The 12,886-nt window shown below is 50.2% G+C and overlaps 1 protein-coding gene across 1 annotated transcript in view; it reads left to right on the forward strand.

Moving 5' to 3' along the window:
• The window catches only part of XYLB (xylulokinase), a 47,383-nt gene that overhangs the window by 25,963 nt on the left and 8,534 nt on the right, over positions 1-12,886 (forward strand). Inside the window, exons 10-16 of the mRNA XM_081822191.1 lie at positions 203-284; positions 3,580-3,620; positions 4,191-4,306; positions 5,087-5,202; positions 5,823-5,896; positions 7,435-7,531; positions 10,768-10,976. Coding sequence (XP_081678317.1) covers positions 203-284; positions 3,580-3,620; positions 4,191-4,306; positions 5,087-5,202; positions 5,823-5,896; positions 7,435-7,531; positions 10,768-10,976 — 735 coding nt within the window. The remainder of the gene's footprint in view (positions 1-202; positions 285-3,579; positions 3,621-4,190; positions 4,307-5,086; positions 5,203-5,822; positions 5,897-7,434; positions 7,532-10,767; positions 10,977-12,886) is intronic.

The following is a 12,886-nucleotide window of genomic DNA, read 5'->3' on the forward strand; positions in this document are numbered from 1 at the left end:
TAATATTTGTGGTTCCAAGCCTGTGCTGGGCTCCTCTGGCTTTTTGTGAACGGGAGGGACATCCCTGGTTTAGGACAGGGACTGATGTGAGTGCAGGCCCAGTGACCTGGAGCTTGAAGCTCTCTTGTGACCTGAGGCTTGGAGGGCTGTGCACAGTAGGTCAGATTTGCCTCAGTAGGGCATGCTTGCTTTTCCTCCTCAGGGAGCCATTTCTTCCTACTACATCCAGTGCTATGGATTTCCTCCAGGATGCAAAGTGGTGGCCTTCACTGGGGACAACCCTGGTGAGTACCTTGGAGGATTTCACTCTCCAAGTAGCCTGACTTGGTCCCTGCTGGACATTTGAGAATGCCAGTCCAGCCTCTGGAAACCCTTCTGTGGCAGGCCCTTCCTCCCTGGCCGCCTGCCACACTGCTGGCCTGAAATCTGACTCCTTGTACCTGCCCTATCTTGGCTCTTACTCTGCCCTCTGGAGCCACTAAGGGCTGCTGCCGTCCCCCCGCCCCCAGGTGAGAATGATCAGCGGTTAAGGCAGGCGGTCATGCCCACCCCTCCCTAACTGCGTTTTCTGTTCCAAGCTAAACATCCCGGTTCCTCCAGCCTTTCCTCTAGGACATGGTTTTGGGTCTCCTTCCTGGCATTTGATCTATGGGTATGAATTATTCCTCATCCGAATACCTTGTCCCTCCCCCAGCCACTCCGGGAAGTGTCATCAGGTCTCTGGAGAAAGGCCAGGTGGCCACACTGTGCCATCAGACTGCGGCCCCTCAGCCCCACCCCTGCGGCCCTTTTCCTGAAGAGCCACCAAATTAGGGTTGCCAGGCAAATGCAAATACAGATAGATACAGGACACCCAGTGTGCCTTGAATTTCAGAGGAATGATGAATAATTAGTATGATAAGTGCATTCCGTGCAGTATTTGAATTTCACATAACAAATGATTTTTTATTTTTTAAAGATTTTATTTTTTTATTATTATTTATTTGAGAGAGAGAGAATGAGAGAGAGCAAGCACATGAGAGGGGGGAGGGTCAGAGGGAGAAGCAGACTCCCTGCCGAGCAGGGAGCCCGATGCGGGACTCGATCCCGGGACTCTAGGATCATGACCTGGGCCGAAGGCAGTCGCTCAACCAACTGAGCCACCCAGGCACCCAACAAATGATTTTTTAGTGTAAGTATGGCCCAAAGTATATCTCTCTGAAATTCAAATTTAACTGAGTGTCCGCCATTTTTTCTGGCAACTTTACTCCAAATCAGCATCCTCAGCTCCTGCTCTGAGGAAGTGTCAAGTACGTGGCGGAGGACCTGGGCTGCTGCCCGGGTGGGGCCAGGGTCTGCTGTCCTAGGGAGGCTGACTTCCTTCTTAGAGCCTCTCCTGCTTCTCTCTATGGTCAGGGAGCGTGGCTCTCTATTTCTTCTATTTTGCTCTCCTTTGAGACACATTTCTTTTCAGTTGTTTTCTGCCTTCAGCGCTCCTCCTGATTTCAACACCCACCAGCCTCTCTGTACTTTCCTCCTGTTGGCTATGTAGACGAGCAGGACAGGGGCATCCAAAATAAACAGAGAGAGACGCATATGTCTAGGAGTAGAGTTGTATGCCTCGAAATAGCGTGGGTGGTCCTTGTTAAAATTCATCCTTAATGGCAATAGGTACATTATCAGTGTTATTATTAGATTCTATATTTTCTGCAGTGTCTCTGTATTTTTGTGGTCAGGAAAAACACTGAAGTCGCTACTATTATTACAGTTATCACTGAGAATAACGCTAACGCTCGTGGTGTTCCTCGGTCTGCTTCTGGCCTGTCTGCTCTGGAGCTGAGGGCACAGTGAGCACATCCCCACCACACCTGTGGCCGCATCAGTGTCCTGGCTGTGACCCCTCCCTCCTGGGACAGCCTTGGCTCTGGCATCTGGAGGGAACCCCAGGAGCCAGATAAGGGCCTTTCCTATCCCTGAGCAATTTCTGGAGATGGGCGCGTGGAACCCTGTTGGAAAAGCACAGAACCAATCAAAGCAGGTTTTGGAGAAGGGATCCCAGTGTTTCTGGTCCAAAAGTGGAGGGGAGGCAGGGGCTGGTGGACAGTGGCCAGATTTCCACAGTGGCAAGGCATGAAGCCCAAGCTCTGTCCCCTGGATTGAGAGGCGGCTCCAGCCTGCAGTGTGTGGGTTCTGGTGCCCGAGGCTCCCAGGGGACACCCAGGCCCCAGTTCCCACCTGCCCAAAAAGCTGGGAGGTCCAGCCTCCCTCAAAGAAGAACGGTTGGTGTAGAAGCACCAACTTAGGAAAGTTCTACACTTTCAGAATGAAAATAACTTCACTGAGTCTCATTAGGCAATGTATCTTGTACCTCCTCTATCAACTAGAAGAATGTCAGGGGGAAGAATGGGCCTTTTTAACCACTAAAGTGAGCTTCTGGGCATGTTTGAGCAAGAATGACAAAGAAGCAGCTTTCCAATCCTTCCTCTTGGACCTCATTTCCAGCTGAATGTTGGTGATACCAGGCAGGTAGCCCTCAGTCGGTCCCTCCCTAAGTCTGACCTTGAGTTAAGTCATGCATTAATTGTTCCTTCATTAAAACAACAACAACAAGCAAGCAGACTAACCAAGGCTCATGCTCTTTTTCTTACTCACAAGGGATACCTCTTCACTGCAGAAAAAAAAATTGTTAAATACTGACAAACCAAAGGAAGGATGTAAAAATCATCCATAATCTCTTAACCCAGAGATAACCACAGTTAAAATTTTGATGGCTATCCTTCCACCTTTCTTTCTGTGCTCATAAGTAAACATATTTTGTTTTAACTAACCCAGGCAATATTTTTGTGCAGCATCATGTTAACGGTTGCCTAGGGCCAGTTGCTCCACATTTCTTTCCCCAGTCCCTTGCGATGGAGCTCAGTGGGGCTTCCAGTGCTCGGGCAATGCAAACGGTGTTGACGCGCACACCCTGTCCTGTCCCTCATCCCTACAGGCTAAGTTCTCCGAGGTGGGGTTCCTGGATCCAAGGCTCTGACACACACAGCAGTGATGGTGGAGGACCACCTGTCCCTTCCATGTTTCTCCTTTCACTCAACCAGTCAGTCATTCGACATTTAGTGAGCCCCCAGTCAATGCCAGACCTTCTTTCAGTTCCAGAGTGCATCAGTGAGCCAGGCCGATGCGGATTGCTGTTCTGGGCCTCATGTCTCAGGGGGACAGACACTGCCCTTTACTTTCTGCCCCCTTTACACTCCTGCCTCACCCCTCTCTTTCTCTGCCATGTGTATTCTGGTGTCTTGACTTGGCCCCCTTGTTTCTCTGCACTCTGGGGAGCACCTGATGGTGGGGCGTTTGGACCCTTTTGGAAGAGGCTTCCCAGCTCAGATCGGAGGCCCTGACCTCAGGGACTCTACCCTTTGACCCCTGGGACCTCCCCTTGGGCCATCCTGAGCCCTCAACTCACCTTGCTCCTGCCTCTACCCTAGCATGTGGCTTGGGGCGGGAGGTTCAGGGCTGGCTCCCATCTGGGGGTGACTGTGGTTTGCTTTTTGGCTCTGTGTGACCTCCAGCTAATCAGAGGCTCCCCTCCTCTCTTCTCAGCATCGCTGGCAGGCATGAGGCTGGAGGAGGGTGACATTGCGGTAAGGTGACTTCTCATGCCCACAGGCAAAGCCAGCTCTTTGTGCCCTGGGGGATGAGGGCCCCAGCAGCATCTTTGCTGCCTCTTAGAGGGTCTGCCGGTCCCAAAAGGCAGCTGAGGGAGGGGATAGGAAGACCCAGGCCCCAGGACCTGCGCTTAGAAGGTTATGGCCTTTGCCGGGTAGGCAGGTCCCCTTGACAATGGCCAGTCTTGGTGGGTACAGTGGTGGAAGGGTGAGACATTGGGCCAGAGGACTGTGAGCTCCCCGGATGAATAAAGAAAACATAACCTGTGCCCTTCTGGGTCTACTGGGAAGGTCATTTGGGAACCAATTGTCACCCAAACCATTAGTTAGATGCAATTGTGGTAAATTCTAGAAAATCGGCCCACAGTTTCCATAAGAGCCTAAATCTGGTTGCTAACTTTGGACTCATCTAGTGTGGGAGGGTTAGAAGAAGAGGTTTCTCTGAGGAAGTGGCATTTAATCTGCAGCATGAGGAGTGAAACGAAGGGGGTCAGGGCTGGCGGAGCTGGGCAGAGAGGCGCCTCATCTCTGCCCATTTCTTCCCAGGTCAGCCTGGGCACCAGCGACACCCTATTTCTCTGGCTCCAGGAGCCCATGCCCACCCTGGAAGGGCACGTCTTCTGCAACCCGGTTGATGTCCAGCACTACATGGCACTCCTGTGGTAGGCTTGGTGGGCAGTGGGCAGGTGTGACACCGTGTGGAGCCCGCAGGCTTTCCTGCTCAGTGAGCTCTTGTGGCCTCTGAGACCCTGGGACTCTGGGTTTTTTCTGACAGCAGAGCTAGGTGGGGAGGAAGCCCGGACCTGGAGTCCTCGCCAAACCCAGATTCCAGTCCCATCCTCAACACCCATATCCTGTGTGGCCCGGGGCAGACCCCATGGCTCACATGAGCCACACTTTGCTCATCAAATGCGAAGAATGAAAGGTTTACTTCATGGTGTTGTTAGGACATGCCTAGCATGTGCTAGACCTTCAACAATAGTAGGAAGGACATCCTGCCCCCTGACGGTTGTCATGGAGGAGGTGTGCTCTGCACCCTGATGACAGGCCTTTGGAAACCCACCAGAGGCTACTCAGGGAAGTTTCTGAGGCTCTAGGCCCCAGGAACCATTGGAGGATATGTAGGTCTAGTAAATTTAGCCAGCTCTGTTCCATCGTCCAGGTGGTATAACGCGTAGAAGCCACAGCTCCCCGTCTCTTCCTGGGGTGCCTTTGCGGCAACCTCTGTAAACAGAGTCCAAGACAAGCCTTCCCCAGTGATTCCCAGGGACCTTCGCTGGGCCTGATAACCTGAGGGAGAACCTCAGATCTCTGCCAGCCACTGCCTGGGGGTTGTGGTCCAGCTTGACCTGCAGCCCTTCGACCTGAGACTCTTCACCAAAACACATGGGTCCAGTCAGCAAGCAGTGGGTCCCCCCTCAGGGTTGTGTGCACTTCTGCAGCTTTAAAAATGGCTCCCTCATGAGAGAGAAGATCCGTGATGAGTCCGCTTCCTGTTCCTGGAGTGATTTCTCCGAGGCACTGCGGTCCACGGAGATGGGCAACGGCGGGAATCTGGGTAGGCTGTTTGGTGATGCCCAGGCCTGTGAAGGGCAGTAGCTGCTGACAGGAGGGCCCCAGGGGAAGGGGGAAAGGAGGGCCACGGAGAAAGCCAGGGGGAGCCCTAGCTGTGTGTCCTTCTGCTCCGTGGGTCTTCCAAACTACTGTGAGGCCCAATGATCTGAGCAAGGTAGGGCCGTTCTCCATGCTTTGAGTGGAGGGCTCTGTCCCCCTCAGAGCCCCTGGTGACAGCCTCAGGGAGGGCAGCCACGGCTCCTGCTCTACCCTTGTGTGCGCCCATATGTAGCTTTCTGCCCCAGATGCAGGGTTCTCTTCGGAAGAGGGCCCAGCGTTGGGCCAGGCCTTCTGAGCAGGAAGGGGACGTGCGGCCCTCGATCAAACCTGCACTGGTATTTCAGGGCTGGTGGGGCAGCTGCCTCTGGTCTGGGCTGTCGGGTAAGAGTAGGCGGAACTGTCTTTAGGAGGATCTAGCCCAGGGCCTTCCAGTTCCTGTCTTTCCCGACTCTTCTGGGGGACAGAGATATGGGGTCATTTCACCTTATTCTGTCCTAAGTCTTTGAGAGGCTTATCTTTTGTTTTTGATTACCGACAGTGACTCTCTTCCTGGTCTGGTTTCAGGTTTTTATTTTGACGTAATGGAGATCACCCCTGAAATTATTGGGCGCCATCGGTTTAGTGCAGAAAACCGACAGGTACGTGTGGTATTCGTATTGGAGAGAAATTGCCTCCAGTTTCGAGTATTGAATTTAACAACTGCCTCCCAAGTTCTGCTACTTGAGGGACTTCATTCATTTACTCCGCTCTTGCTAACGCAAACGTCTTGATGTGCCGGCGTGCGTTTTAGTGCTGGGGAATCCGCAGAATCTAGGACAGACGCGATTCTCACAAAGAGGAGTGTAGAATACCTCGGGGCTTTCCCCTGGCTGACCCGTGTCCACACTGACTGCCACTGAAAGCCATAGAACCTGTTCCCTTGGCAAGCTTAATCCTGCACCCCCAAGGACTCACATTGTCCCCGGATCGGGTATTTCTTCCTGATCAAAAGCCTCTGGGACTGGAAGCACTAACATTTATTGCGTGCTGTTTGGCCCCAAGCACCGTGCTGGTGGTTCCCTGTGTCCCTCATTGACTGCTCAGAGCATCCTGAGGTCCAGAGATGCTAAATCATGTGCCCAAGTCACCAGGGCCTGGGTGGTGCAGGGGGCCCTCCAGACCCAGTCCTCCCTGGTCCTGAAGCACTGTTTCCTTTCCCCTCTACCGTGCATGTGGGATTGAGTAAGTCCCTCTGTCTAGTAACTGTTACAGTTAGAGTTGGCATCAGATTTGTGGCTGATGAAGTCATGACACATTGGGTTGTAAGTGGAAAGCTTTATATAAACTATAGGGGGAGGGGCTCACCTCAGTCTTCTGATGAAGGGTCTGTTTGGTTTCTGTTGTTCATACAGAGAAGGTATGCCTGTTCCCCTTTGCATAAACCCGTCGGGGTCTGTCAGGGAAAAGGTAGGGTCTGTCGCTGGTCTCAGGGGCTAAGGCATGGGCGAAGCTGGGGTTGACGCCTATCAGCATTAGCCTGACGGACACTCCTCAGCTGTGGGTTCTCACTTAGTATCACACACCTAGACCAGGCTCTGTTGTCTCATTTGATCATTATACCCACCCTGAAACAGGTACCACTATGAGCTCGGTTTTGTTAAGAAAGAAAATGAAAATCCCAGCAAGATTTACCTAACTTAACTCGAGGTCACAGAGCTGAACCCTTGGTGGCCTGAAACTGAGTTCTCTGATGCTCTGTGTCCCCGAAGTGAGCACGCCTGAGGCTGGGGGCATGTATGTGTGAGCGATGTGTTCGTGTGAGCATGTACAGCAGGTGCTTAGTGGGTCAAGAGCCCCAGCTGTGTATGAGCTGCCCTGGAGGCCTGAGTCATGAGTTCTGAATCTGGGCTGTTGTTTAAAAAGACAACACACGCATGCATGCATGCACACGCACGCACACTCGCACGCATGCATGTGCACACACATGCTCACGCAACACACGTATGCATTCACACACATGCATGCACACGCGCACACATGCTCGTGCACACGCGCACACATGCACACGCACACACATGCATGCACACGCACACACATGCTCATGCACACACATGCATGCACTCACACACATGCACGCACACATACAATGAAGGGACACCAAGGAGTTTTCACTGTGCCTGCTTTCTCCTGGGGACAGGTCTCAGCATTCCCTAGGGCTGTGGAGATCCGGGCACTGATTGAAGGGCAGTTCATGGCCAAGAGGATCCATGCCGAGGGCTTGGGCTACCGAGTCAGTAAGTGAGCTGCTGGTGGGCTGTGTTCTGGGGTGGGGACCCTCACACCCTGAGGTGCTTGAGATGCTTCCCGGACTTCAGGCCAGGCCTCGCACGGCGCTGTCTGTTGAAGCTCCTTTCCCGGGGCAGGAGGGAGATGGAGCCCGGCCGTGGGTGGCTGGGGAGAAGGTGAGTCAGCAGGCCCGTGCGGGCAGGCAGGGACGAGAAGGTAGCTTGTTGCTGCTTCTCTGCTCTGTCCCCAGTAGCCTGACCTTCTGGCGCATAGCTGTAGCACTTAGAGACCTTTCTGTAACCCAGACCTCCAACGTGCAGATGCAGTGTCCCAAGCTCCAGACCCTGAGGACATGGGCAGTGCAGGTGGGAAAGGTCTAGGCTGGGGCCATCTGCCCGTGGGGCACAGTCTGAGCACTTCAGCTTGGATGGGGAAGAGTGGGGATGCAGAACCACTGTCCAATCTGAGAGGTCTGGAATGGAAAGACAGAGCAGGGCAGGTTGGGGGGCGGGGGCTCTGTGGGAGGGGAGAAAGGGATTTCTAAGAACTTGAGCTATGGAACAGGCAGCTTTAGGAGGGCAGTGAGTTCCCCTTACTGCTGGCCCTGGAATGGTCTGGGGCGAGGGCTTCTGCCAGGAGGGTGGAGTCCGGGTCTCTAAGATGTATTTGTCCCCCCTGGGCAGCAGCTGTTGTCACTAGAGAGGGTAGAAAACCCCTGAAGCCTCTTTGCTTGAGCGCCTCCTCATGACACTTTTATGGACAATCTGAGCTCTGTGTAGTATGTTTTCTGTCTTTGAACCAACCAAGTGCAAGCATACTCTAGAAATCAGCATTAGGTAAGCCTTCTGAGAAGTTGCACACACACACCTCCCCAGCAGTCCCGCCTCTCTGTGCATGCATAATGGAAATGTGTACACATGGTCTCTAAAGACGTACAGGAGAGCATTCATCATGGCACGGTGCTTACTGGCCCCGTGCTGGAACCCAGCGCCCATGGGTAGTAGACAGGAGACATGCATTCTGGGGTATTCGTGCAATGTGATGCTACACCGAAATGAAAATAAGCCAGCCTCCACCACGGGCAACAAAATGGATGAATCTCACAGATGTCACTCAGAGCAAGAGAAGCCAGACACAAAAGTGTGTGTGGCAAGATTCTGTGTACATCAAGTTTAAAACCAGACTGTCACTGGAAGCCAGGGCAGCGAACCTTTCAGAGGAAGAGGGCCTCTGGGATGCTGGTGGTGGTCTCTTTCCTGAGTTACATGGGTGTCTTGAGTTTGTGAAAATTTGTCAAGCTGTCAACTTATGAGGTGTTACCTACGTTTTTCAGGGTGTATGTGTGTTCACCGCAAATTTTAAAACAAATAAAATGATCATGATAAACATTTCCATTTCTCTCCATTCCATCACTCAAAGTGTAAAAAGAAATTCCCCAGGGGCGCCTGGGTGACTCAGTCAGTTAAGCGTCTGCCTTTGGCTCAGGTTATGATCCCAGGGTCCTGGGATCGAGTCCTGTGTCGGGCTCCCTGCTCAGTGGGGAGTCTGCTTCTCCCTTTCCCTCTCCCCCTCCCCCTGCACGTGCTCTCTCTCCCACTCTCTCTCATATAAATAAATAAAATCTTAAAAAGAAAAAAAAGAAAGACATTCCCCCAGAGGTCTCCAAAGATTTCAGAATCCCCTGAAAAGTGAGATAGGTGAGCAGGGCTGGGATGGTGCTGATGTCTTCACCCAGTGCCCTGCATGAAGGGTCCTCTGGCCAGCAGAAGGCGGCACTTTGTCGGCGGCTGGCCCCAACAGTGTGCAGGAAGAGGCAGTGAGAACAGAGAGGTCCTCCTGGGCACTGGAGGGGTGATGGAATCATGCCATCATTCCCAGCCTTTAAAGCAGTTTTGTGCAAACCCGCATAAAATTACTTATCCTCTTAGGAGACTTAAAGGCAGTATCAAACCTGTCTTGCTAGCTCTGCTGGCCTCCTCTCAAATAAGATTACATAAATGAACATGCTTGGAACCAAGAAGGGCTGCACAAACGTGAGGCATCATTCTCCCGGCTGACCTGTGTTCTTAGGTGACTTGCTTCTATAACTCGGCGTTATGTTCATGAATTCGCCCGTGTGAATTAGCGTAGCTACCAGTTGTCAGCTCTCACAGTGCTGTGGGGTTCCATCGTGATTGTACCATGATCTGTTTACCGTTGTTCTGTGATGTACGTTTGCACGTGTTACCAACCGCGCTGCTAGGAACAGTCTTGTGCAGGCCCTTGGCTGATTTTTCCTTACTTCATCTCTTCTGTGTAACAGGTATTGGTAGTAAACTGACAACCTGAGTGGATGGATTTTGTTTCTGGAACTTGTCATGTTTGGCTAGCATAATGCTTACTTTGTTAATCAAATACGTTTAGGGTGGGCCTGCTCACTCAGGCGCCACGTCGGCACAGGGGCTGCCATGCACTAGCCCAGTCCACGTTTATTTATTTATTTATTTGAGAAAGAGAGAGAGAGCACAAGCAGGGGGAGCTACAGGCAGAGGGAGAAGCAGACTCCCTACCGAGCAGGGAGCCCGATGCGGGGCTCGATCCCAGGACCCCGGGATCATGACCTGAGCCGAAGGCAGGCGCTTAACGACTGAGCCACCCAGGCGCCCCCTCTTCTCTCTTCTTTACCTCCCATTTTCCATTTCCAGGATGTTACTGTTCAGTGTGCATTACGCATCAATAATTATTTAAATTATACACTTGGTGGCTTTCCTTGATTACCACTATTTATTATATCACACATCTAAGTGGTTTTGTATTTGGCTTTCATCTTTGCTTCAGGACATCCTTGACTAATTCTTTCATGTAGAGGTGGGGGTAAGGGGAATGGTCTCTGACTGTATGAAAATAGTTTAATTTTGCCTTCACACTTAAATGCTACTTTTATAATATGTGGAATTCTGAATTCAAAGATCATATTATTTTAGAACTTCGAAAATAATGTTCTTTTGTCTTCTGACTTTTAGCGTTGCCAGTGAGAAGCCCAACTGGATGGTATTTTTTTCCTCTACAGAATCTTCTAGAATCTTCTTAGGATTTTGGAAATTTTTCAACTAAAGTCTGGGTATAGGCCTTATGCCTTCATTGTGCCGAGCACCCGCTGGCCCCTTTTGCCTGAATATATCTGACTTTTTCTACCTTGGGAAAATTTATTACATCATTTCTCCGATGATTTATTTCCCTTCATTTTCTCTGTTCTTTTTACTAGAATTCATATTAGGCCGGTGGTTTCCGACAGAGGTGATTTTGCCCCCCAGAGGATTTTTGATGATATCTGGAGACCTTTTTGGTGTCACAAACGGGGAGTGCTCCTGGCATCTCACTGGCAGAGGCCAGAGATGCTGCTGCACATTCTGCAGTGTGTGCAACAAGCCCCCACAGCCAATGATTATCCAGCCCAAATGTCAGCTGTGCCAAGCTTGAGAAACCCTGTCTTATGCAGACCAGATGTTGGCTCTCTGGCCCTAATTGCACTTTGCTTTATTTCGTCATAGAACTTGTCACTCTCAGGGGCCCCTGCCTGGCTCAGTCGGAAGAGCATGCGACTCTTCATCTTGAGGTCGTGAGTTCGAGCCCCACGTTGAGTGTAGAGATGACATAAATAAGTAAATAAAATTTCTGAAAAATGAACTTGTCACTATCATGCTGTATTTTTAAATTTATCTTTTTATGGTCTGTCCTCCCTCAACTAGAATATGAGCTCTCTGAGAGGAAGAATCTCATCTGTCTTGTTAAACTATCTATTCCCACTTCTTAAACCACTACCAGGTGGCAACTGGGCTCTCCCTAAATATTTGTAGACTGAATAACTCTAAAAGGATAAATGAATTCTGTGTCTTCTAACTTTATTCTTTCTCTTTCCTTATCACTTTAAATCATAGGGAATTTCCTGGATTGTATCTTTCAGGTTATTATATTAGATATGGCCATGTTTATTCTACTGTTTAGTTTTTCCACCTAAATTTGTTTGTAATCTTATATCTTTTTTTTTTTTTTAAAGATTTTATTTATTTGAGAGAGAGAGAGTGAACACAAGCGGGGGGGGTTGCAGAGGAAGAGGGAGAAGCAGACTCCCTGCCAAGCAGAGAGTCCAATGTGGGGCTCTATCCCAGGACGCTGAGATCATGACCTGAGCTGAAGTCAGACGCTTAACCGACTGAGCCATCCAGGCGCCCCTCAGATATCATTTTTTTAATTTTTAGAACTCTTTCTTGTTTCTCAGTTCTTCTTCGTAATGGTTTATTCTTTTTTATGGATTTATACCCATTCAAATACACCAGAGGATAAAATATTGGAATTTTTTCAAATTTGCCCTTTTGTTGCCTGGGTTCTTTCCCTTCTGAGGTAGTCTGTTCACATTGATCTTTCTCTTTCACACCATTGATTTTTCTCAACTGTCTTGGCTGCGGGTTCGTAGTACTGAATGAGTAACTGGTTCTCAGTGGAGACAGCAAGCAAGGTCCGTCCTCCCAGTACCTCCTACCCCCGCCCCGCCTGCCCCACCCCACCTGCCCTTTCCAGGCTGGGGAAGTAGATGGGGTGACAACAGGCAGATTTAAGTTGAAACTTGTGAGCACTGTACAAGCGTTAAAGTTGGAGTCCTCCCTACGAAGGCTCTCCACATGCCAAAATCAGCAGGTTTTTATTCTGGTTGGAAGATGAATGCAGCTTATTTCTATGATGGGTGCATGTCTGTCCCTTTCCACGTCTGCCCAGGCAGCTCAGTGGTACTGCAAGTTCTGATTCCCCTCAGGCCCCCCAGGCACCCTCCCCAGGTTAGCTGCTCACTTTGGCTGGAGGGCAGTTCTTTAGCTTGAGGTCAGATGCCGCTGCTGCTCAGTGGAAGTGGGTAGAGACAGACAGGCTCAGAGTCTTGCGTTTTTGAAATCATCGGTCTACTGTCAGTGCATGAGTGTTCCCGTATCCCCACCAACATTTAGCATTAAGCACCTTTGACTCCTTGGCTAATCTGAGGGATGGATGTAAACTAGTATTGCAGTGTTACTTTTATTTGCATTTTTTTCATTAATAATGACTTTGAACAGCTCTTTGTAACTTTGGGTTTTTTCCCCTGTGAATTGGCGGTTTTTATCTTTTACCATTTCCCCTGTATTGGATTTCCCATCTTTTTCTTAACAGTTTGCAGGAGTTTATCAGATACTTCGAATATTACTAGATCCTTGTCAGCTTTCTGTGTCGCAAGCATCTTCTGTCATTTGTCTATTAACCTTATTTATAGTGTTGGCAACGGAACAGAGTTTTGATTAAATTAAACCTGCCAATATTTCATTTTAAATTTTATGCTCTTGAGATATTGTTGAAAAGGT

Source organism: Leptonychotes weddellii, chromosome 1 (genome assembly GCF_054177405.1).
Source record: "Leptonychotes weddellii isolate Sample4059 chromosome 1, ASM5417740v2, whole genome shotgun sequence".
Classification (NCBI taxonomy): domain Eukaryota; kingdom Metazoa; phylum Chordata; class Mammalia; order Carnivora; family Phocidae; genus Leptonychotes; species Leptonychotes weddellii.